This window comes from Panthera tigris, chromosome E3, assembly GCF_018350195.1.
Source record: "Panthera tigris isolate Pti1 chromosome E3, P.tigris_Pti1_mat1.1, whole genome shotgun sequence".
Lineage (NCBI taxonomy): Eukaryota > Metazoa > Chordata > Mammalia > Carnivora > Felidae > Panthera > Panthera tigris.
The window spans coordinates 37,867,377-37,893,136 of NC_056675.1; the positions used below are offsets into that span (position 1 = coordinate 37,867,377).

At 53.5% G+C, this 25,760-nt stretch overlaps 1 protein-coding gene across 5 annotated transcripts in view; it reads left to right on the forward strand.

Moving 5' to 3' along the window:
• Positions 1 to 25,259, forward strand: part of SRL (sarcalumenin) — a 46,637-nt gene extending 21,378 nt beyond the window's left edge. For 3 of the 5 annotated variants that reach the window (XM_042971205.1, XM_042971202.1, XM_042971203.1), the window contains 5 exons: positions 14,764 to 14,865; positions 15,643 to 15,738; positions 19,666 to 19,782; positions 20,505 to 20,738; positions 21,968 to 25,256. In XM_042971205.1, the coding sequence (XP_042827139.1) occupies positions 14,796 to 14,865; positions 15,643 to 15,738; positions 19,666 to 19,782; positions 20,505 to 20,738; positions 21,968 to 22,779 (1,329 nt within the window). In that variant the 5' untranslated portion in view covers positions 14,764 to 14,795 and the 3' untranslated portion in view covers positions 22,780 to 25,256. Of the gene's footprint in view, positions 1 to 12,076; positions 13,151 to 14,763; positions 14,866 to 15,642; positions 15,739 to 19,665; positions 19,783 to 20,504; positions 20,739 to 21,967 lie in introns of all 5 variants that reach the window. The other 2 variants (XM_007073352.3, XM_042971204.1) reach the window with 2 other exon arrangements.
• The last annotated feature ends 501 nt before the right edge of the window (positions 25,260 to 25,760 follow it).

Below are 25,760 nucleotides of genomic sequence, written 5' to 3' on the forward strand. Positions count from 1 at the left end.
GGGGGCCGCCAGAGCATGTGCAGAGAGGGAGCACGTGTGGGGAACAGAGGGCCTGGCGCTCCTCCCTGAGCAGTTTCACAACCCAGGTGAGAGATGTCAAGCTAGGGGTGGGAGAAATGGTTAGGCCGAGGATAGATTTGGAAGGTAGACAACAGGTTTTTTAAAAAAAAGATAGCTTTATTGAGACATAATTCAAATACATATAATGTGTCCATTTAAAGTGTGCAACTCAGTAGTTTTTAGTGTTTTCACAGATATGTGCAACCATATCTCGAGCAGGGAAGGAGCAGAGAGAGAGGGAGCCACCGAATTTGAAGCAGGTTCCAGGGTCTGAGCTATCAGCACAGAGCCGGATGCAGGGCTCGAACTCACAAGCTATGAGATTATGACCTGAGCCGATGTCAGATGCTTAACCTACTGAGCCACCCAGGCGCCCCAATGTTTATTTTTGAGAGAGAGAGAGATACACAGAGTACGAGCAGGGAGGTGCAGAGAGAGAGGGAGGCACAGAATCTGAAGTGGGCTCCAGACCCCGAGCTGTCAGCACAGAGCCAGACGTGGGGCTCAAACTCATAGGCCGAGAGATCATGACCTGAGCTGAAGTCGGCCGCTTAACCGACTAAGCCACCCAGGCGCCCCTTTTCCGTTTTATTATTGATGAAACAGGCACAGAGGAGTTGAGACAGAGGCTCACGTTTCCACTGCTGATTAGGAGAGCAAATTTGGCCCCTAACTCTGCCCTTCTCTCTTTCTCTTCCTCCCTGAGGGTCCCAGGGGTCCCAGGGCTGCTCCCTGAGCTGGGCAGCTGTTTTCAACCACCAGGCTTCCATTCCTCAGGCAGGTTCTGTGAGAGCCTCCCATCACCAGCCACATCTGCTTCTTTGTGCTCTTCTCCTGGGAATATCCCCTGGCAGGGTAGCAAGGCCAGCTAGACCCCAGACCCGTAATGTCCCCACAGCTGATAAGCATCAGCCTTGCAACAACCCCCGCCCCCCCCTCGCTGAGTGCAATTCAGTGGCTTTGAGGAATGGCCCAGGAATGGAACTTTTTTTAAAATTTTTATATGTTTTATTCATTTTTGAGAGACAGAGACAGAGCACAAGCTGGAGTGTGGCCGAGAGAGAGGGAGACACAGAATCAGAAGCAGGCTCCAGGCTGTCAGCACAGAGCCCAACGCAGGGCTCGAACCCATGAACCTCGAGATCGTGACCTGAGCCCTAGCCGGACGTTTAACCGACTGAGCCACCCAGGCACCCAGAATGGAACTTCTAACTAAGCTCTTCTCTCATCCTTTTTGCAAATGGCCTTGAGCCACGCCTTGAGAAGGGCTGACCCGGGAAAGAGGCTCACTACTCTCTGGTGCTCTCAGGGCATCCAACAGACATTTGCTGTGCTGCCAGGCCCCGTGCTGGACCCCTGTGATCCCACTGGGAAACACTGCAGGCCTTGGTCTCAGGGGACTTCTCTTCCATGGGGACACGAGTTAAAGGCTGCCACAGGGAGTGCAATGGGAACACAGAGCAGAAGCATCTCAGTACTGGGAGGCCCCAGGAGGCCTCCCGGGGATGGGCTTCAAAGCTGAGGTCTGATGTGTGAGCTGGAATTAGCCAGGTCCCGGCAGTGGGGAGTGGGCGACAGTGAGTCTGGCAGGGAGGATACCGGTTGGAAATGCACGAGGGCTGAATGCGGTTTCTTAGAGAATTCTGCAGGTGTTCATTGTTTGAGTCCTGGAGCTCATGGCTTTCTTAGGCACTGTGGGGACACGAAGAGGCTTTGGGACCACAGGTGCACCAGCCAGAGTCAATGACAGCCTAGGAGGGAAGATTGGACACACGCACCCCTGCCCCCCCCGAAGGTCACAGCCACATGGGACAGGGTTGCATCACGTGGCTCAGTATAGACAGTCATGGACACTGAGTCAGCTGAGGTCAGTGAGGGGACCAACCAGGTGGCTTGGAGAGGTGAGAACTGGAAGACGTCATAGAGGCATCGGGACCTGGCAAGAGGGAACAGGTGAGGCCGGACCTGCTGAGAAGCAGGTAGTGGTGTGACCTCTTATGGGTTGGTTCTCAAAAGGTATGTTGAAATCCCAACACCCCCCCCCCCCCCCGTGCCTCCAAATGTGGCCTTATTTGGAAATCGGTTCCTTGCAGATGTGGTTAGTTAGCCTGACTGGGTGCCCTTTGAAGTGGAGGAGGAGAGATGCAGAATAGAGACACAGGGAGAAGGCCGTGGGCCACGGAGGTAGACATGGGAGACACACGTGGATAGGCCAGGGACTGCCGGGAACCAGCAGAAGCGGAAGAGGCAGGAAGGAGCCTCCCTGAGCACCTTTGGTAGGAGCACGGCCCTGCGGACACCCTGAGTTTGGACTTCTGGCCTCCAGAATGGAGAGATAATAATACACTTACGTCTCTCTCTTCCCCTCCCTCCCTTCCTCCCTTCCTTCTTTCCTTCCAGTGTTTTATTAGTTTCAGGTGTACAACATAGTGATTCGAAAGGCTTCCCTGACCAGGAATTGAAACATTCCTGCTGCTTTAAGCTGCCCAGGTTGTGGTGCTTTGTTATAGCAGCTATGGGAAACGATACCAGAGCAGGCTCAGGCTTTGGGGCAGGGGGGGGGGGGGGTGCTTATTGTGTGTGGCCGGCCGGCAGGCAGGCCACTGGCTGGAGCTCCTAGATGTGGCCTGGCAGAGGCTGCGTGGGGCCCTTGGTGTTGATCAGGAAGGGTCATCCCGGGGACAGTGAGTGCGGAATGTTCGCTTGCTCTTGCCCCGCCCTCCGGCCTGCCCTTGGCTTTAACCTTCCTCTCCCCAGGGGAGCCCCGTGGGAACCAGAAGAGTGCTCACCCTGACCTGCCTGGTCACCAGGCTGCTGAAGGAAAAGAAAGGTCTGGGTAGCAAGAGCCTCATTTGCTCTCAGTGTTTGAAGAGACGAGAACCCAGACCCTTGGCGACACTAACTCCAGCAAGAAGCTTCCTTGGGGGTTTAACTGCCTAAAAGGATTTCTCCCTAGGGGTGGGGATTTCCAGAGAGGGGGGGCCCTTTGGGAGGGAGAGAGCCACCTCTCACCGGGAGAATGTGGCCCACGTGTCTGAGGGTCAGTGGGCTAGGACACTTGGGGATACAAACCGGCAAGCCTGCTCCCAGGGGAGACATAGGATTTCTAGAACATCCTACCATAGATCGGCCTGGATATTCTTTCCCTGTGGCATTCCAAGCTCTGAAGTCCTAACTGAGGGTAATGGATGGGTTTGCTCTAGAGGCTTTGGGAGTTTGTACCGTTCATGGAGCGGGGAGAAGTCTTCTTCCTTTTCCCTTGTGACCCAGACTCTGGAAGCCTCTTCTCGTTGGGGTTGTTTGGCCTCTGCAGTCCTGAACTCAGAAACTAAGAGTTGATCTCATGTAACTTTCGTGGAACCAGCTGACCTTTGTCCCCCGATGACGGGGACAGTGAATCCCTCCCTGCATCCCCTACCCCCACCCTACCATGATACCAGAGCACCCAGAGTGATGGGAAACACAGGGCTGGGCTGGGTGCAGATGGCCTCGAGGAGCTTGAACCTTACCCCAGTCCTTCCCAAGGTCTCCATCGAGATCTGTGCTCTGGGACCCAGCCTGACGTCAGAGTCCTCAGCTGGTACTCACTGGGAGGCCATGCCTTATAGGAGCAATGAGGGGGAATGAATGAGCGATCCCAGGAATGCTGGGTCTCAGGGCAAGGGCAAGACGTGGGCATAATGCATTAGAAACGTCAAGGAGAGAAGAAAGTCGTAGCTGGGTGGAACCCCATGTGAAAGACCAGGGCGAGGGGTACAGAGACCTTGGTTTAAGTCCAGCTTTTGCTCATTAGGCGGCTTCCAGCTGGCTCTTTTAGCTGTCTGTGCCTCAGTCACCTCTGCTGTGAAATGGATGGATTGGGCTAGTTAATTTCCAAGGTTTCTTCAGCACTACAAATCTCTAACGTGAAAATAATCAAAACAAGAATGAGGTTTGGCGCCACCAATGTAAGGACCCAGGAGTGGAGCACATGTGCTGTGAACTTGGTAAAGTCCTCTGGGAGCGAAGCTGGAGAGATCTGGCATCTTGTCTGGATAGCGGTTTTGCGGGAAGGGTCTATGGGCCGGAGTATGCAGGGCAACTCACGGGGCACAATATTCGTTATTGCTGCTCTAGCCTCTGCCCTTGGTTTGACCTTCCTCCATAACCTTCCCTGAGCAGACTTGGGGGGAAACAGCTTCTCGGTCTTCTGGAGGTAAGATCTGCTCAGGACACCTCACCGCCAAGCAGGTGTGGGGCAGGCCTGGCTCTGTCATTGGGGCCGCCTGTGGTCGTGCAGACCCTTCAAAGCTGTGAAAACATTAGCTCTGATTTCAGCCGAGCGGGACCAGCTGAGTGCCATTCTCTCTCTCTGTCTCTGTGGTGCAGTCAAAGCTACTTTCTCAAGGCCTGAGTCATTCCTAAAGGGCTTATCGCCCTGTGCTCGCTTATTCCAAGGACGACGAGGGCGGTCTGTCACGGTGGTGGCCTCTCTGGTTGTGTTGCCGCTTCTGAGAGCTGAGAAGGAAGGGCCCTTAGTTGCTCCTCCTGCAGACAGCGCCTCTCACCCGTCCTCGCACACAGCACACAGAGTGGGCTTCGGCACCCCCTGAGCGTGCATTTGTGCTGGGGGTGACGTGTGGGGTCACTCCTTCAGTGGGTGGGGCAAAGGGATCTGGGAGGCAGGGGAGAGAGAGGAAGCTATGCGTTCCTTCGGAGGTTTCTGGGTGAGGGGCGCCAGGGTGGCTCAGTCAGTTAAGTGTCTGACTTCGGCTCAGGTCATGATCTTATAGTTCATGAGTTTCGGCTCCGCGTCGGGCTCTGTGCTGACAGCTCAGCCTGCTTCAGATTCTGTGTCTCCCTCTCTCTCTCTGCCCCTCCCTCCCTCCCACTCTGTCTGTCTCTCTCAAAAATAAATAAACATTAGAAAAAAGAAAGAAGTCAGGGCTTCTGGAAAAGAAGACCCAGAAAAAGAAAAAAGACCCAGAGTCAGGGCTGACTGGAAGTGGAGGTCGGTCATCACAGGAGTCAACGTGGGGCTCAGCAGGGCGAGATCTGGACTCCAGGAGTGTTGACAGCTGAGGCCCATTCCTGTCCCCGGGCCAGCTGGAACCTTATGGAAAGAGTCAGGCTACCCCCAACATGCCCACAACTCCTTGTCCAGGCTGCTTCTGGCCGCATAAAGGGGATAAAGAGCCCCGGGCAGAAAGACCACTGACCTACCCCCCCTCCCCCAACCGAAACAGCGGGTAGGAAGGATTAGAGTGAAGGTGAGCCAGCTTGGCTCCTGTCCAAAGCTTGTTCTGTTTTGGCCCACTCAGCGAACTTGGGATTTGGCCTGGCATCTTTGTTCTTCTAGGAAATGAGCATTATTATCTCTAACATTGTAGAATGCTTTTAAACGTTATCTGATGCTTAAAATACTTTGAAAGGGTTGGCAAAGGAGGTATTATTACCTGCATTTTATGGACCAGTGGAGTTGGTGCGGGGGCGGGGGGGAGGTGTTGAGGAGCAAGGTCACACTGCTGGTTAGTGAGACACTGTAGAGCTGTCCTGACTTCTGACCACATCCAGAAGCCAGTCTGGCTCTGGGTCTCGTGGCAAAGGGAAGCCCCGAGATGTGGTTCTGGTCCAGGCTGGGAAGGCATCACGTCCATTTTCCAAGCTTGAGAATTAAGCAGACTTCCCCTCACTTCCCCCCCGCCTTAGGGTTGAGGTGGGTCTGATGTCATTGTTACCCCCACATCCAAGCCTCTGGTGGTTCTGATCTGATCTCAAGGCATCCGTCTGACTGTGACCTCGGGGAGCCACATTGCTTTGGCTCTTAGCGGGTGTCTCCATGCCTGGTGACCAGAAATCCAGCCATAGCCCTCCCAGAGGCCAGCCTCTGGATTGCAGGGGGATTCCATGTCATTGGGTGGGGAGGTGGGGGGGTGGAGGAAGCCAGCCACCTGTCTCAGGATCCAGCCTCCATCTCTCCCTCCTTCCTTCCCTCTCCTGCCCAGCTCAGTCCCTCTGAATGGAGGAAGTATAGTCCAGTGACTCCTACAAGGATTTCTATTCACTTCAGGAAGGGCTGATCTCTGGGAAAACTGGATTTTCCACAGGGTATCCTGTTGGTAATTAAGTCACACTGAGGGGTTAGGACTTTGATGGTTTACTTCTTCCAAACTCATTTGCCTTTCAAATGTGAGTGCTCATCCACATCCATGAATCCTCTGGGCATCAGCAACAAGAATGGTTGTGGGATTGTGGGTGATTTCTCTCTGTACCCCCCGAAGCAAGAATTCCCAGGAATTAAGGATGGGGAAGGGGGATGGAGTTCTTCTGTCAATTCTCTGGACTTTGTGGGTTAAAAGCAATGGTCTTGAAGTCTTAATCCTTTTTAAAGGGAGAAGGAAGAGGGTACAGTGAACAGTTGCTTATCCTGAGGCTGGCTCACCCCCTGTCCTTTCTGGGAATTGGTGTCCTGGTGCTGGGAAAGCCCATGGACTCAGAGTTGGTGGAGTTCTGGGCTTCTAGAACCAGCCCACTGCTAATTGGTTTAACCAGACCTGTGACCTTGGAGCAGTCACTCCTCAGAGTTTCAGGCTCTGGATCACAGTGAAATCAAATGGCTTGGTCTGTGAGGGGGTCCCTTTGGACTCCCAGTCCCATGGTGTCCTTGTCATTGTGTGCTGTCTCCTGGGTGAATCGTTTTGGGGCCAGAGTCCAGCCAGGGACTAGCTGTCCTGGTGGGATTAACCTTGACTTCAGGAGCTTGGCCAGGAGGCCAAAGAAACCTTCCAAAGATGGCTGCCTCACTCACTGCACCCTGGTCCCCTTGTCCGGGGTGGAAGAGGTAAAGGCTAACAGAATGGCGAGAGAGAGGGCCTCAGGGTTCTGGGAGGATGTGGACACTTTCTTCTAGGGTCCTTCTCAGTGTTGGCATCTGCAAAGCTGTCTGAAGACTCATCCAAGAAGCGAAGGAACAAAGGGCCCTGAGTGGTGAGCGTTTGCTCTGTAAATAAGGTCAAGAAAAAAATGTCTAAGACACCAAAAGAGGCTGCCGACCATTGGCCCGTCCAGGAGCGTTCAGAGACAAGACCTAGGACACAGAAGGGGTCGGTGTGCTGCTCTGACTCCGTTTCTGAAGGGTGCACTTGAGGCACGGCTGATGAGCTGTCTGAGTGTTGGGGTGAAGGACAGCCTGGTGAAAGACGTGGGACCGTCTGGATGCAAGACTGGTATTCCTGACTCCTGGGTACAGATGTGTCCAGGGTTAGAACTGGAAAGTGATTGTCCCCCTGGGGCTTTATTACTGATGACTCATCTGCATAATTGTGTCTGAGTGACAGTCAAAGGTATTTTACCTGTGTGTGACTTTGTGGACTCAGTAGTTTCAGTTGGATGAGAAGACGTGGAGAATAACCTTGGCCAGTCCTTAGAAATGTGTGCTGAGGAGTCTTGGACAGGTGGGATTGAGTTTACCTTCTATTCCGTGGAGGCACTGAATACATTCAGCACCTCGAGGTGGGTTCAAAACAGGTCAACTAAGCAGCATCTCGGGTTCTGACCTGCCGATCTCCAGCTTCAGCTTCAACACAGACTCCCTGATGCCTGGCACGGAGGGTTGTCACACGTTAGTGCTTGTTAGAATCACCTTCTGAAACACGCAGATTCATGCTGACCCAAACCTCAGAGGTTGGGCGTCTGTGCTTGGAAAGCCCTGCAGCTCTTGGATACCACCCGCATGTGGCCCGGGAGCTCTGCTCTGTTTCTTGGCCCAAGTTCTAGCCCATCCCTGGAATGCTTGTCGGGCAAACAACTGGACTTTCCCGTGTCTGCTTTAAGAACATGAAACTCCTTTGGGAAGCGTGAAGTTCTGCGTGAAGGAAAGACACCACCCAGCTCCGTGCTGGGCACACGATGGTCAGCAAAGTCAGCAGATGCCACAGTGGGGGATCCTTGGGCTGTTGGGGAAAATGATCAAGAGGAGGCTAGTGGAAATTTTAGGGACAAGGCGAGAGAGGCAGAAGCAGTGGCTGTCACCCCCCCTCCTTAGGCAGTGGGACTGAATAGTTCCCAAGAGGAGCTGCTGGCAGGAAGTAAAGGGGTGGCTGAACCCCAGTTCCTTTATCTTCCTGCACCCCCTAACCAAGTCCATGGAACTCTAGCTTTCATGGGACATGGTTTGTAAGCTACATGGGAGCAGAACAAACTCTAGACTGAGGGCCATGAACCTGGGCTCTGTCCCAACCCTACCTTTGACCTTGGGAAAGTCTCTCAAGCTCCCTGGCCAGAGCTTCCCCCTCTGCGGTTGGACGCAGCAAGGCCCTTGGTGACTCCACAGTTTTGAGTCCATGTGGAAAGTGCTTTGCAAAGGGTTAGGAACTGGGAACAATCAAGTGTTTGGTTGGTAGTAGAAAGAGGAATTGAGCCTGGGGTCCCTGCTGGGACTGTGGAGGGGGCAAGCCACCGAAAGGCCAACCACAAAGATGGCAGAGGTGGTGTCGGGAGAGAAAGCAGAGCCGGTTTATGCCATGCTCTGCCCGGAGTGTGAGTGGGGCTCGGGCCTCAGGCTGTCCAGCACACGGGCCTTCCCGTGATCTCTGGGGTGGAGCTGGGGGCTTGCTATTCATGTACTCTGACATAAGCACCCGGGCCTGTCCAGGGGCAGGGCGGCTGCCTTGGCAGCCGCGCCTACAGTACAGTACTGCGTGTCCTGGGGTGGACCAAGACTCATCTTACCGGGCTCAACTCATTCAGGGTATCCTGGGTCCTCTGTGCCCTCCCCTACCTCCTCCAGGGGCCATTGGGGGCTCCAGCTAGATGCTGGAGAGATCAGGGAAGAAGGGAAGACACTGGATTTGATTTCATGGAATTACACTGAATTTAATCAGAGGCTCTTGAAGCCTTTGACTGCCTCCCAGAGGAGAGATCAGGCCCAATGGCACAGCTGCTTCCTGGGGATTGGGCTCTGGGGGCCCGATGGCATAGCTTGTTTCACGGAGGGACTTTCTGTCAGAGATGTTATTTTTAGCCTGGAAAAGAAGGTCACAGGGCATGAAGGCATCACCCTTGGTCTCTTTTGCTCCAAATTGCTTAGCAGGTCAGTGACGGCTTGACATTAAATCGTAAAACCCAGGAAGGGTGTGGATATAAATGTGTATACACACACGCACATACCTGAATTCCTGTCCGGGTCCCAGGAGTGCAGTGAAGTTCGTGGTAAGCCCCCAAAATCTGGGGTCCTCATTTCCCTTGGGATTATGTAACCCTTTTACTCTTACCAGGGACAGAAGGTATTTTATTAGAAATTAGAAACTTATTAGAAATTTATTAGAGAATATTAGAAACACCTCAAGTGGTCAGACCCAGAGTATATTCCACCCACCATCCCCACCATCACCATTATCTCCACCATCACCATCATCACTGTCACCACCATCATCATCATCACCAACACCATCACCACCATCACCATCCCCGCCATCATCATCATCATCAACAGTAGAAGGCAAAAGGGACCTGTGGAAAGGGCTGGATTCACCAGAGGAGGAGCCTGGATTGCTGCTGTTCCAAAGGCACAGGCCAAGCCTTGGGTGACTCATCCAAATTGGAAGCCCCCCGTGGGCACACGAGTCAGGAGGGCCAGGAGCAGAAGCCTTGGGTTTAGGATTATTTGGTTTATCGGTGGTTTGCAGCTTTGGCTGCATGTTAGAATTACCAAGAAATTTTTTTATTAAAGTTCTGATGCTGGGGATACATCCTAATTCAGTCAGAACTTCTGAGGAGAGAGGAGGAATGGCACAAGAACTGGGTGATTCCAATGTCCAGCCAGTGCCCAGAACCAGCGGTTCAGACGCAGTTTTATCAGGTGGTGTAGACTAGTGCTTCTGGAAACCAACTGCCTGGGCATCTTGTGAAAATGCAGATTCTGATTCAGTGGGTCTGGGCCAGGGTCCCAGAGCCTGCATGTCTCCCTAGCTCCCAGGTGATGCCGGTGTTGCAGGTGCCTGGACCACACTCCGAGGCGCGGTACCCTGCTCCAGGGCCAGGCAGTCTCCTCTGAAGCTCTGTGGTTAAACGGCCTCCGCCAGTTACCAGCTGCGTGTTGGGCAAAGCATTCAGTGTCTCAGATTTCAGTCCTCTCAGCTGTAACACGGGGATAAGCGTAAGACTTGTCTTACAGAAGCAAGTGACATTAAATACATTGAGTAAGATCAGTTCATGTTTTATTTATATAAAGTGCTTAAGCATTGCCTGGCGCTCTGAATAATTCTGCACATGTATCTCATATGAAATATATTACATGTGCCTTGCTGCTGAGAAGGACTGTCAGTCTCTTTGGGTTAAACCAAGTTCCCACCATAGATTTCTCTCCAGGGAGTCGAGGGGTCGGAGATGCAGCAAAGAATCAGGACATATAGGTATTCTGGAGGCAATGAAGGAAAATTTTAGTGAGTAACCTCCAGTTCTCCCTCTCTGAGGGACCAGAAATTCTTATTGTACCCGGATGTCACCACAGACCTCTCCATAGCACTTTCTGTGGGCCAGGCAGTGTCCCAGGCTTGGGGAACACAGGGAGGATTAAGCCTTGGCTCCCATGGTTCAGGAGCGGAGAGAAGGCATGTGCAGGGAGGGGTGCGAAGGGATTCTCCTGTGCACCCCTAAACATAGTTGGCGTGGAAGGCCTGGATGAGGAGTAGGTAATTCTGGGTTCCAGTCACCCAGATGGTAATCGAGGAGGTTGGCTGAGGTCATGAACGTCAAAGTGTCCTATCAGTGTAAGTGGTTCCTTTATAATTAAAGGCGTCTGAATTTCCTCCTTCTGAATTTGATAACAGGTTGCCACTGTGGGGATTAATGTGAAAATATTTGTTCCTCGACCCTGGAGACTGCCCCAGCTTTCAGGAAACAGGATGGGTGGGTACTCAGAGGCGAAAGAGGGACCCCAAGAAGTGGCTTTTCTTTGTGGGATGTAGAGATGGGAGTACCAGGCTGTCCCCAGCAGAGGTGGGATGCTGCTTCCTTCAGAAAGCATCTCTGTGAGTCAAGGGAGCCCTGGGGCTGTCTCACCTACCCCAAGGCAAGGGGCCAGTGGCCCTTTATCTCTCTATGCTTGCAGAGTCCCCCTTCTTACACAGGTCCTGACCTGAGTGGGAGGGGTCAGAAGGAATAGGCCCAGTCCTTTCTTCTGACCCCATTTTGCACATGAATCACACTTTACTCCTGAGAGAGGTCTCCCACACTTAGAAGGCCCCTACCTCCCTCTCTCCTGCTGCCTCTGTGCTCTCAGCTCTCCTGGTAAAGCCATCAGTCCTAAGAAGGGGATCCCCTCGGGAAGGGGTTGGCTAAGGCCGCTGGGAAGCTCTTGGCCCTGCCTGTTTTGGATATCTCCTCCTCCTCCTCGGGCCACATCCCCTGTAATCTAAGGTAGCAAGGCCAGCAAATGCCTGCCCTGAAGGGGACAGAGTTGGATGTGTGACTTAATAAGGCTGAGAGCCACAAGTAATCCCCTAAGTACTTGCCGTGTAACCTAAGATGATCTGGCCCGCATACACCTGTTTTCACTCCTTTGCTGATAGCAGTATAAAAAGCATGCTGGTTAATGACTCTAGGAACTGACAGGGGCGGAATGTCCATGCATCTGTCCTATCTTGGAAAGGTCTCCTGGTGAGCCTGGCTGCACGTGCCTGCTGCAAGGTTGAGGAAGGCCTGGAAGGGATCTGAGTTTCCCTCCCTGAAGCCATCAGGACCCAGCTGAGGCTCGAAGAGTCAGGGCCAGCGTGGGGCCCTCAGGGTGGCTCAGCCATTCACTCCTCCAGGGGTGGACAGTGGTGAGAGCTGCCTTCCACATCTTGGGAGGGAGGCAGAGAAACACTCACTCTGCTCGCCTCCAAGGGCAGTTACGAAGAGCAGGAAGGTGCGTCGCCGCACGCCCCGGTCCCCGCCTCACTCCTGGAGGACAGGAGCTAGGTTGCCTTAGAGTCTTTAGAGAAGCAGAGTCAGTGCCAACCCCGTGAAACTGACCAATGGTGTTCTAATCATTTAGAACTGCAAGTTTCCGCCTCGGGTGGCACAGAAGATGTTGGCAATTTGTTGGAGAATCATTTCTCTGCTGGAGATGCAAGTCTAGAGGAGAAGGAAAGGGCGCTTTATGCGGAGGCCGCCCCTCGAGAGAAGACCCTGCTCCTTCACTCCCCGGATGGCAGGGAGGCTGAGGGCTCGGAGCAGACAGCCGCCGGGGCCCCCGCTGCTGCTGCTGCTGCTGCTGCCGCCACCGGCCCGGGCTCTGGTCCCGAAGCCAGCCTCTCCAATGCCTCAGCCTCAAAGTCAGCTGCCCCCGGGGACCCTGCGGGGCCTGGGCAGGAAGAAGCAGGCCCACCAGGAGGGGAGGATGGGCCTGAGGAAGAGCTGGGTTTGGGAGAGGGCCCAGGACAGGAGGGGGTTCCTGGGGAGGCCGAAGGACAGACTGGGAGTAGCATGGTCCCTGAAGAGGCCAAAGAAGTCGTAGGCAACCACGCCGAGCAGGGGGCAGCAGTAGGGACCGCACAGCTTGAAGGCTCGGGGGGCATAGAGGTCGAGGCGGCCCATGCCCCAGAGACACAGCAGGAGGACAGTCCAGGGCCTGATCAGGAGCCAAAGGTGCCAGACGGAACCTTGGACCTGGACACAGAAACTGAGGAGGGGGCTGAGGACCACGGGGAGCCCACCCTCACCCTGGCCTCGGAGACCGGCAGTGCACAGAGCTTTGAGGCGGGGGGCACCCAGGAGGCCCAGCGCCCTGAGGCCCAGGCACCAGGGCTAACTGAGGAGGGCCTGGATGTCTCCTCTGAAGAGGAGAGTGGTGACCACAGCGGAGATGAGGAAGGAGAAGGCTCTGTGTCCGAAGAATCCGAGGAGGACAGTGGTGACGGGGCTAGTTCAGAAGAAGAAGAGGAAGAAAAAGAAGAAGAACAAGAACAAGAAGAACAAGAAGAAGGGGGCACCCTGGAGGAAGCCGGGGAACCCCAGGAAGCAGCAGCAACTGCAAGCCCTGGGGACGAGGGGACCCAACTGATCTCAGAGGAATCAAATACAGGGCCTGAGGGGGACGAGACAGAGGAACCCGACGAGGGGCCTCAGGGTAGGGGGTTCCCGGAATTGGCAGACCTATGTGTGGTGGGACAGGGCGCGGCAGGGGAACCCCCCAGTCAGCTCCGGGTTTGCCGGATGGAGGCTTGGCCCACCAGGTACCTGCGGGCTGCTCCTTAGCCACTAAGCCCTGTTCAGAGGGACCAGTGGGAGGCTGCACAGTGGAGGGGCCAAAGGAACCTGGTCACTTGGGAGTTAGGCCCTCAGGAGCCTCCCTGCACTTAAACGGGGACCAGTGCAGGTCCCCTGAAGGACAGGTGATGTAGTGGCAGGATTTGAGGCCCTGTCGCAGCAAGCTGGTGGAGAGAGGTGCAGGTAGGGTGTGGTTGGGAGGCCCCTGGGGTCTCCCCTTGAAGGCTAGGCCAGGTCCGGTGGGGTGAACAGAGACCAGGGTCAGGATGGTGATAAGAAATCTCAGGCTGGGGGTGACACTGATGTCGCACGGATGCTCACCTGGAAAAGCAGCAGCCTCCCCACTCAGCATGGGGAGTGGGGAGCAGGGGAGGGAGGCGTAGCACAGCCCACAAGTCGCATGGGAAGATGCTGGCCTGGACGAGAGCCCAGCTGGCTTTCAGGGTGGAGGCATGGGGCTCGGCCCTCGCTTTCCAGCATGGCTTCCCCACAGTTTGCCCTGTGGGATTTAGTTTCCGCGCTGCTTGTCGGGTGCTCACACACTCTCTAAGCCAGCAGGCGCCCCCCCCCCCCCCCCCCCCCCCCCCCCCCCCGCTTTTCCCGCCTCCCCTCTGTGCTGCCCAGGCTGATCCCTGCGGAGAATCCCACTCCCAAGCTGCTGCGTGAGGCACATGGATGCTTCTCTGCTCCCTTCCCTTGTGGAACCCGTCTCCCTGTGCCCCTCACGCCCATGTCCATCCCACCCAGCACAAAGGCTGTGATATCAGAGGCCCATGGCATGGGCATCCCTCCCTGGGAGCCTGCAGGCAGTCATGGGCATCTCCCGCTTGGGCGAGAAACAACGGTGCCCCCTACCCACCCCCGCCCCCAGGACTCCCAGGCAGAGCTGCTCCTGCCCATGCCCCACCGAAGCCTGTGTGAGGCTGATAAAATTCTCATTTCATCAGGGCAGTTATTTGCTTAGAGCCCAGCCCTGACTTCCAGTGCTCTTAGGGTGACAGGCAGACCCCTATAAACCACTCCTGTCTCCTGTCCTCGTCTTCACCCAATTCAGTCCTCACAGTGGGCTCTTGGGGAGGTTTTCCAATGCCCTCTCTGAGACCTCATAGGCACCCTTCTTAGCCCCTCACAGCTTCTGGGCTCTTTCCTGCCGTAGCCACATCACAGACTATAATTATTACCTTAGCTTTCGAGAGGATTTCTCCCTGTGTCCCCACCGGACCGCTGGAAAACTCCCCTAGGGCAGGGGCTTTGTTTTGGGCACCACCGCATCCCCAGCATGAAGCTCAGTGCCTGACCCTTGGTCGGTGCTCAGTCAGTATTTGTGGAAAGTCCCTCCTAGAGCCAGAACCCTGTTCAGTTGAACTTGGCGAGCCTTCCCGCAGCACTTTCTTGTGCCCTTTCTAGTCTTCCAGGGGCTTAGAGCCCAGCTCCTAGCTTCGCCCTAACTCTGCTCTCTGCTTCTCTCCCCAGAAGAGGTGGAGGATGTGAGTGAAGAAGTCCCGATGAGGGACCGCTCCCACATCGAGAAAACTCTGATGCTGAATGAGGACAAGCCTGTTGATGATTACTCTGGTAACCAGAGGAAGGATCTGGAGCCGGGGCTGGGCAGCTACATAACCAGTGGCCAGGCAGAGCCTCAGGGGCTGGGCTTCGAGGCCGGTGGCTACCCAGGCCTGAGAGCCCTGGACATGGGGGGCTTCATGGAAGAGGCTCTGAGAGCAGCATCCAAGGCTGGGGTGGGGGCTGTGGATTGGCAGGGAGGAGAAAAGGCGATCCACACAGAGGGGCCACTGCAAGGGTAGGGGACCGATCCCAGTGTTGTCGTCTGGTGCCCTGTGCCAGTCTTCATGCTGTGGCCGGGGAGGCTTGTGATTTTTACAGTTTTTGAGGCTCTTTTATTTCTGGGATTCCATCCTCATAGTAACCCAAGACTTTCAGTGGGGCTTACTGCCTCCTACTAACTGATGAGCTAGCTGGGGCTCAGAGCAGCCACGGTTTGCACAGGGCACATGGTTGGACGGGAGCAGAGGGAGGGGAGGGTCAGGTTTTCTAGACCCAGCTTCTCCTTCTGTGCCTCACATCATGTGGGCTCCCAGTTTTGCCCTGGAGGGAGAAGAAGATTAGGTTAAAACAATTCCAGGAGGTTCTGAGGGTGGGAGGTGAATGCCTTTTGGTTAAAGATTTCTGAGGGTTGGGATGTGGACCAGGCCCCTCCAGGGATGCTAATAGATGGCATGGTGAGGCTGCCAGTGGGGTCCCTGCTCCCCACCAGCCTGGGGAGGAGCTGCCCTGGGGAGTGAGCCGAACCCTCTCCCTTCTCCCTCTCCCTTCACCCTTCTCTGCTCCCAGTGGTGCTGCAGCGGCTTCGAAAGATCTACCATTCGTCCATCAAGCCCTTGGAGCAGTCCTACAAATACAACGAGCTTCGGCAGCACGAGATCACAGGTACCCCTCGTGTCTGATGCCCATCCACACTCCCCATGCCCTCTGGCGCTGTGTGAGTGGTGGGCGTGAGGACACGGGGAGCTGAGCTCTTCTGAATTCCCTGATGCCCTGGCCACAAGATCATCCTTCCCCTGCAAGATCGCCCTAACCTGCACAGGGTTTTGTGGAGATCACTTCTTTTGCAAGCGTTCACGCTTCAGTGGCACGGATGTGGTTTCCAAGGACAGCGATGCCTGTTTCCATCCCTCCCTTGCCAAAGGGCCCACGACAGCTCCCTGACTGCTAAGGGATCATGTATTAAGCCCCCTAATTGGCCTGCAATCCTTCCCTTCTCCTGATGGCTTCTTCAGTTGGTTTTCCTTGTGTCTAGATTCTTTAAAAAAATTTTTTTTAACGTTTATTTATTTTTGAGAGACAGAGAGAGATAGAGCATGAGTGGGGGAGGGGCAGAGAGAGAGGGAGACAGAATCCACAGCAGGCTCCAAGCTCTGAGCTGACAGTACAGAGCCCGACACGGGGCATGAACCCACGAACTGTGAGGTCATGACCTGAGCTGAAGTCGGTCGCTTAACTGACTGAGCCACCCAGGCACCCCTAGATTCTTTTAAACATCGATTTTCAGAACAATAAACACAAGGTATACTTGTCCCTGTAAAAAATGAATAACCAAATAGTGAAAAACAAGTACAAATGGGAAAATAAAAATCTCTGGGGCGCCTGGGTGTCTTAGCCGGTTAAGTGTCCCACTTCAGCTCAGATCATCATCTCACAGTTTGTGAGCTCGAGCCCCGCATCACGCTGTCTGCTGCCAGCACAGAGCCCGCTTGGGATCCTCTGTCTCTCGCTCTGCTCCTCCCCCCTCTCAAAAATAAATAAATAAATAAATATGAGAAACAAAAATCCCTTTCTTTCTTTCTAGTTTCTCCACTTCACTTGCAGACACTCCCACTGTCACAGTTTCCTACAGATACTTCCAGACCAGACATTTGCTCTGTGCACGAGCACATACAAGTGTGTCCTTCTCTGTTAGTTTGACACGATGGTATCACATCACACAGTCGTGTGTGTGCAGCCCCACTTTTCTCTTGAGCCTCTGCACGCACCACACAAGATGGGCACTGTTCTACTGAGGGACAACGGGGTGTTTGCCACGTTCCATTTTTGTTGTTTTTAATTATTACTTTTTAATTTCTTTTTTGAGGGAGAGAGAATGTGAGCAGGGCATACAGAGGGAGGAAGAAGGAAAGAGAGAATTTCAAGCGGGCTCCATGTCTAGTGTGGAGCTCTACGCGGGGCTCAATTTCACGACCCTGAGATCATGACCTGAGCCGAAATCGAGCAGGACGCTCAATAGACTGAACCGTCCAGGTGCCCCGCCATTTTACAAACGTTACAAACACTACTATAATCGTTACATATTCCACGCAAATATATCCGTGGGAAATATTTTAAAAAGTGGAACGCGAGTTAAGCATTCCCTGAGTTGTCCCTAAGTTGCCTTAGGTGGTGCCAGGCTGAGGCCACAGTAAGGTGTATGAGAGCTCTTGTCCTCCCGCAGCCACACCCTTTTGGGGAGTCAATCCTCTGAAAGTTTTCACAGTGGTGTTTCCGTAGTATCTCATGTGATGTGCCTGATGGCTATAAAGTGGGTTGGGTATTTAGGATGTACATTATTCCTGCTTCAGGAACAGGAATAATGGGACCTGGTGCCCAGAGAGATGCTGGGTACCCAGGATCACACGGCTGGAACCAGGAGCCGGGACTGTCTACTTCTCCCAGAGAAGGCTGTTTCGCGACTCCCCGACTGCCTCTTGCAAGCCTAAGAGCAGACCATCCTCTCGGGCTTCACAGGGGCTGTGTGAGGTGGCGGTCTCCCGTGGCTCTCCCGTCCTCTGCGCTTGACTTGTCCCGCAGCCCCAGACCCAGCGGCTTGGCCCAGGAGGCTGCTGGCCGGCAGGGGAAGGGCGCTCTGCAGGGAGGGCGTTCCGGGCTCCGGATGCCACTTTCTGGGCTTGGCTTCTCTCTCCTCACCTCCCCCAGTGCTGGGGACTCCACCGCAGTGCCTTGGGGCCGCCTCTGAGTCTCACCTGTGGCCTCCTGCAGATGCCAGTAACGCCCCCTGCTGCAGACAGCCGAAACAGCAGCCCCCAGAGAGCCCGCTGCTTGGTCTCCTGGGCCTGGGTCTCCTGGGCCTGCTTGGTCTCCTGGGCTCTCGGCCAGGAGCTGGAAGGTCCAGTTCCCTTTCTGACTCCTGGGCCTGGGCAAAAGACACTTTGTGTAGGATCTCTGTGGCTATAACTGGGGACTCCTGCCACCCCTCAGCCTGCCTCTCCCTCCCTGTCCTCAAGCCAGGGGTTGACATCCAGAGACGTGAGCATGTATTTGCAGGCAGGGAGGAATGGGGCAGGGCCATGGTATCAATTTCAGGCAATTATACGTGTGCCTGCCACTTACGAGACGCCGTTGTGGTCTTCTGGGACTTAGTTTCACCTTACAGAAAGAAAACCAGCACAGTAAGAAGTGAGGTGCTGAACAAGGGGAATACTGTACTCCTGTTTGTATATAAAAAAAGAGGAATGTGATATCTGCTAATATTGCTTCTTCCGTATGCATTAAAATACCTGAAAGGTGGGGCACCAGGGTGGCTCAGTCCGTTAAGTGTCTGACTTCAACTCAGGTCATGATCTCACGGTTCGTGGGTTCAAACCCCACATCGGGGTCTATGCTGACAGTTCAGAGCCTGGAGCCTGCTTCAGATTCTGTGTCTCCCTCTCTCTCTGCCCTCTCTGCCAGGTGTCATGGCCTAGGCAGATTGGGGACAGGTATACTTCTGATTTTGTTTTTTTAATTAAAAAAATTTTTTTTAGAGAGAGAGAGTGTGTGTGTGAGTAGGGGAGAGGGGCAGAGGGAGAGAGAGAATCCCAAGCAGGCTCCACGCTCAGTGCAGAGCCCAATGCCGGGATCACGACCTGAGCCAAAATCTAGAGTTGGATGCCCAACCAATTGAGCCACCCAGGCGCCCCTATACTTCTGATTTTTGAAGCAAGAAATTAAATACTGTACATCAAAACAGAAAAAAAAAAGAAAAAAAAAAGTTCCTACCATTTGGGGCCTCTGTGCCAGGCTCAGGGAGACAAAGAGGTCTGGAGAATTTGAGGTATAAACTAGGCAGGGCTGGCCCTCTGTGCCGTGGCTCAGAGACGAGCTGCAAGAATGGAGAGCTGTAAGGTAGTGGCCAGTGACCACATCCCTTCTGCCTCCCTGGTTTTGGAAGCTCTGGAGGAATCTGCCTTCTCTTCCTAGGGACCCCAACTGGCAGGGCCCAGGCAGTGTGTGCTTCCCGACACTGCCGAGAACCCAAGAATTGCCTACTCAGTGCTTAGTCTTGGGACCTGGCAAATATTTCGTGGTCTCTAGAGGCTAATTTGAGACTGGCCTTGAGCCCAGTGTTGGGCCGAGCCTGAGGTAGGATGTCAGGGGGCCCCCGTCCAGGCTAAGATCGTGTGAGTCTCTTTCCTGTCTCTCTGTTTTTTCTGTTACCAATCCAGATAGCAGAGTTTTAACCCCTCGCCGTGGGGTAGCTCTTTTCTCCCCTTCTTAGGAAGGGGATGTAAATCCAGATGTAAACCAGGAGGCCTCACCCAGAGTGAGCTCTGGGTCACTATTTGTTAATGTCACTTAGCTCCTGCCTCTGGTGCCGCTGTGCAAAGGATCTGTGTAAGGCCAGCATCGTGTCTTCTGGTTTTAACTGGGTGATTGCACTTACATAGCAAGAGGCGAGCCGCCGATTGCCACCCCCTGTCTTGTCCAATGTGGAAATCTGTAACTCACTCAGATGGACTGTGTGATGCGGTGTGACGCCCTGTGTCACTCCCGTAGGAAGAAATTTCATTAGTCACTTCCATTTCTAATTCCTGCTGCCTACAGATGGGGAGATTACTTCCAAGCCAATGGTGCTGTTCCTGGGACCGTGGAGCGTTGGCAAATCCACCATGATAAACTACCTCCTTGGGTTGGAAAACACTCGCTACCAGCTCTATACAGGTAATAGTGAGAGATTTTCTTGTGTGTTTGTTGGTATCTCAATGTCCTGTGTCAAAGCACTAGGAAACATGCGTATGTGTCTTCAATATAATCATGAAAATTACACCCAAGAACCCAGCAGCTACAGTCCATGTTCACAGCAGCATTTTTCACAATGGCCAAGAGGTGGAAACAACCCACCTCTTGCGATGGATGAATGCATAAACAAAAGGGCTATCCATATAACGGAGTTTGGAGTATTATTCAGTCTTAAGAAGGAATGCGTTTCTGGAACATGCTACAAGATGCACGAATCTTGAGGACACTATATATTAAGTGAAATAAGCCAGACACAAAAGGACCAATATCCTATGATTCCACTTATGAGATGCCTTGAGTCCTCAATTCATAGAGACAGGGTAGAGTAGAGGTTACCAGGGGCTGGGAGAGGAACGAATGGGGACACTTTCAGTTTGGGAGATGGATGGTGATGAGGGCTGCACAACACCATGAATGTATTTCACGCCTCTGAACTGTACACCTGAAAATGGTTCACATGGTAAATTGTGTTATGTATATTTTACCACAATTGGAAAAAGAAATAGGATCCTGCTTAGCAAACATAGTGTCCTGTTCTCATGGCAAACCCTCCCTGGAACCCCTTGCTTACCCGCTTACTTTGTAGTAGGGTCTCTTTCCCAGAGAGGACGGCCTTCCTACTAACCTCATGCCTATGCTTGCAGGTGCTGAGCCCACCACCTCTGAGTTCACGGTCCTCATGCACGGGCCCAAGCTGAAAACCATCGAGGGTATTGTCATGGCTGCTGATAGCGCCCGGTCCTTCTCCCCCCTTGAGAAATTTGGCCAGAATTTCCTGGAGAAGCTGATTGGCATCGAGGTTCCCCACAAACTTCTGGAGCGGGTCACTTTTGTGGATACACCAGGCATCATTGAGAACCGCAAGCAGCAAGAAAGAGGTAATTAGGCACTTGTGTTTGAACAGCGCAAACTTTGTCTTAGAAAGCTGTTGGGCAGTGGGTGGTAGGCAGACAGGGGAGAGGAAGCGTGGCCAGCATTGTCCAACACCATGGGGTGTAGTCTTTGCTGCCAGTCCCTTCTGGTTGTCACCATGGTCCCACTTAGGTGTGGAGTACGATGTTCTTTTACCTCCCCGAGGGCTGATTAGTTTGGAGGCAATCCATATTTTCCCAAAGGGTGGGCTGGTCATCTCTGTAAGTAGCTCCTTGAGGTCCATGCTGGGGCTGAGCTGTCTTGGGGAGGCTCAGACTTTCCCGAGGGATCAAGGGCCTGGATGACTTGGATCCCAGTCCAGGTGTACTTGACCTCTGGCTAACTTGGGTCTGGTTTGAACCTGACCTTAAACTCTTCCTGGTCCAGTGTTGCTTTTACAGGCCTGCTTCACATAAGCCTGTGTCAGACCTTCCAAAGTTCTACCTGCCTTCCAGTGGGAGGGGAGTGCCACTTGGGGCCCAGCAGGCGCTGGGTTACAACATAGGCCACCGAGTATCGCCATGACACAGGGCTGAGTCATATGAGAGGAGTCACAGCAGGGCATTTGTAGGACTGTATGCCCAGATGGTGGATCTCAGTTTATAACTCTCATTTTGGTTTTATGGCTGTTTTATTACTAGTAATAATATTATCACTAATCATTATAGTAGTAAATTAACCTTTATTCTTCTATTATGCATCAGATAATTTTATGCATTATTGGCCGGTTGTTGTAGAAAAATTAAAAGACAGGTATTCCTGGTCTCCCCATTTTGGAAAGAAGAAGTTGAAGGAATTAAAATATATCGAGCACCTCCTATGACATAGGCAGTTTTAGTTAGGTGCTTTGCTTATTTAGAACATGATAATCTTTATATCAACTTAGGTATTCTTATTCTTCTTGTCATTTTGTAGCTAAAATGCTAAAGCCTAGAAGCATTTGTTACCCTGATCTGGCTAGTGGCAGAGCTCAAATTCCAGTCCTGGTCTTAGGCTGTCCTTGGCTGAGGGTTGACAAGGCCCGGGAGATACGTAATTAATTCTTTCAGTCTTCAGAGACCCAGAATATCCCTAGTGCCATGACTTCCTTCAACCCAGGCAATGCTTTGGTTCTGGAAGGGCGGGGGGGTGCGGGGTGGGGGTGGGGGGTTAGGGTGAGCCTGCTCTGCTTGACTTCTTGCTCCCCCCTCCCAAGGTTACCCCTTCAACGACGTGTGCCAGTGGTTCATCGACAGGGCAGACCTCATCTTTGTCGTCTTTGACCCAACCAAGCTGGATGTGGGTCTGGAGCTGGAGATGCTCTTCCGCCAGCTGAAGGGGCGCGAATCCCAGATAAGGATCATCCTGAACAAGGCCGACAACCTGGCCACACAGATGCTCATGCGGGTCTATGGGGCCCTCTTCTGGAGCTTGGCCCCGCTCATCAACGTCACAGAGCCCCCTCGGGTTTACGTCAGCTCCTTCTGGCCACAAGACTACAAGCCCGACACCCACCGGGACCTGTTCCTCAAGGAAGAGATCTCGCTCCTGGAAGACCTGAACCAGGTGATCGAGAACAGGTTGGAGAACAAGATCGCCTTCATCCGCCAGCATGCCATCCGGGTCCGCATTCATGCCCTCCTGGTGGACCGCTATCTGCAGACTTACAAGGACAAAATGACCTTCTTCAGTGATGGAGAACTGGTCTTTAAGGACATTGTGGAAGACCCTGACAAATTCTACATCTTCAAGACCATCCTGGCAAAGACCAATGTCAGCAAATTTGACCTTCCCAACCGCGAGGCCTATAAGGACTTCTTTGGCATCAACCCCATCTCCAGTTTCAAGCTGTTGTCTCAGCAGTGCTCCTACATGGGGGGCTGTTTTCTGGAGAAGATTGAGCGGGCCATCACACAGGAGCTCCCCAGCCTCCTGGGAAGCCTGGGGCTGGGGAAGAATCCCAGTGCTCTCAACTGTGACAAAACAGGGTGTGGCGAGACCCCAAAGAATCGCTATAAGAAACACTAGGTCGCCGTGTAGCCATTCTTGGGTTCCTGTTGGTGGCTGAGCTTGCGTCCTAACTGTCTGAGAAGTCCTGGTTAATTAACCCTTTGAGCCACACTGGTGAGAATCACTACGTGTTGGAGATTTGGGAGTTCGTTGAGGCCAGTGGTGGGGGAGGGTGTGGGTCGAGGGAGGAGAGGAAACTGTGAATTATAGTGTCTTGTTGCTTCAGTGAGGGGCCTGAGTGAGGCCCCGCCGGCTTTTCCTGGGTCTTATCGCAGAGGACAGAGAGCAGCTAAATTCTAGTGTATACTGAGGTGATGAGTGTCAAGCTAAACTCAGCTGAAATTCCTTTTTCCCCTATAAGCTGGGAAAAGAGAGAAGACTTGGTTTCTGTAGGGCTCAGGTCCCTTGTAGCTTCCTTCCACACAGTCTCCTGCTTGTCCTCCAGCCCCCGTCTGCCTCCTCAACTTGGGTTGACTTCAACAGGGGACAGTCTTTTGGGTCTGAATCCACCTGGGTGTTGAGCCTCCACCATACCCCCCGCGCCCCCATCCCCAGGCCCTCTTCCCTGTTTCCTCGAGGGGTGGGAGGGAATGGTTTAGGATACCAGAATGCTGAGAGAGAACAGGAGTCCCCAGGCTGGAAGAAGGTTCTGCCTCCCCCGTGCCATTTCTCCCAAGCAGTCTTCTAGGCCAGCTGGGAAGCTCGGTTCCTTTATCAGCCCCGACCGGAGGCCGAGTGTTCCGTGGATTCAGGTCATTTACTTCTTGGAAGTGACTTCAGTAAAAATACTGGAAGGGCTCAGAGGGTTAATCGGTTTGCAGTGTGTCTTTGTCTATTGCATGTCTTGGAAAACTCAGACCCCAAAGGCGTTGGGTTTCAGAGGGGACGATGGAGACCTTGCTCCTTTTCATCAGGGTCTTCTCTGGGCAGCCCATCTCCGCCCCCCAAATGTAGGAGGAGGCAGTTTCCAAAACTTCTCTGAGGAAGAGTCGTTCCCTCCTGATTTTCATGCCATGGCTTTTCCTTCCCCCTCTTCTCCACGCCCTGATGCACAACACTCAAAACTCCGAGCAATTTCCACGAGTTCAGAACTGGCGCCAGCCACTCCGTGTCGGCGGCAATCAAGGCTTGACATGCGATTTTCCACCTGAACTTGATACTGATACCCACGCGCCGCAGGGAAGCCAGGGCCTTCAAGAACCGATGAGTGTGAATATGTGTGTACCGCATTGTGCAAGAGAGATTCTGAGATAGCAGACGCCAGAGGCGTGGAGAAGGAATGTGTCGTGAGGATGTGCCACCTCGGCCGTCTCGGAGGGCGGCAGGGGATGGAGGGAAGGAGCCTTTTGACAAAAAGCAGGTGGCTGACCAGTTTGCACAAATCCAGGAGACCCTGCCCAGGGCTGCCCGGAGGGGCTCCTTCTGCCCTAGTGAGCCAGCGTCCCCTGGGAGCGAGCTATCTGGGGGACTTCCCCAGGAGGCCTGGGTCAGGGCCCCCCTGACCAGCAAGTCACCTTGGACCAGAAGGAAAGTGAGTGAAGATGAAGGCAGAGAGGAAGCACTCTGGGGGCGAGGCAGTGGAAACACATCGGTGATTAGACTAGGTCCGTGTGGAGAATTCGGAATCCCTGCTTGGGATTATTAACGCTCTGATGCATGCTGCAGTGGACGATGCTTCTCTGGCTTTGTGCAGGACCTGGAACCTTCCACAGGACAACGGAGGCCCCCCAAACCTCCAGGACATCGTTTCCAAGGACAGAGCCAAGCAGAGAAACAGGGCCCTGCCGGGGCATCCAAGGAGCCTGGTGAGCAGGGCCTGAAAAGCTGCGTTTCTTCTCACTACAAATCACCACTCGCCTTATCTCGCTGTCATGTACCCTCCCCACAGTCCGCCTTCCCCTCTTGCTCCTAATGCCCCTGATGCCCTTGAGCTGCTCTCGGCGTATCTGTCTTTCTCAGTGCAGTTGAGGACGTGAACAGGGCAGAAGTGTACAGGCATTGTCACGGCGGTGATGTCACCATTGCTTTGGGGAAGCAGGTGGAAGGAGGCTGATACATTCATATGGCATCTGTATTTTGGGGGGGGGGCATGATTGGTGTGATCTTCTCTCTTTTCGTCCCATCCGTTTTCCTTTTCTTACCCCCATTCCCCTGCTCACTCGTTGACCCACCTTTTCTCCATGCAGCCTGCAGGCTGGTCAGTTGGTCCCCCTGGGCTGTCAGGGCTGTTTGGTCCCCACTCTGTGGATGTGGATTTCAAGCAGGATTCTGACTGTCTTTTGGGGTGGGGAGGAAGGGTTGGGAACTGGGGGTAAATTTAGGATCCAGAGATTCCCCTAAGAGGAGTATCTGTTAAGTATTTGTGCCTGAACAGTTGCTGTCTCTCTCCAAAGTGGAACCTTTCCAGGGTTCTTTCCATTCTGATTTAATCAGGGAGGAAGTCTCAATAAAGTTCCAATCTCTCTGTAACACCGTGTGCTTTCTGATCGCCTCCGACCAGCTTGCTCTCTTTATCTCTCTCTTATCTAGTAGTGGATCGGGTTCGTATTAAGACTTCATTGTTTTTCAGGCAGTTTCAGGTTCACAGCAAAACTGAGAGGAGGGTAGGGATACACCCCCCGCCCCCACCCCGCCCCGGGGCCTCCACCCACGCACAGCCTCCCCCATTAGCAACCCCCACCCCCAGAGTGGGACATTTGTCCAACCTAGTCACCCAGAGTCCACAGTTGACATTAGGCTTCGCTCCTGGTGGTGTGCATTGCTCGTGTTTGGACAAATGTATCATGACATGTGTCCGTTGTTGTAGAAGGAAATGAAATGCAGAGTATTTTCACTGCCCTAAAGATCCTCTGTGCTCCACCTGTTCCTCCCTCCCGTCTCTTCCCAAACCTGGGTACTAATTGGTAAGTTTCTTTTTTTTTTTAATGTTTATTTCTTTTTGAGAGAGAAAGAGAGAAAGACAGAGACATTGAGCGTGGGAGGGGCAGGGAGAGAGGGGG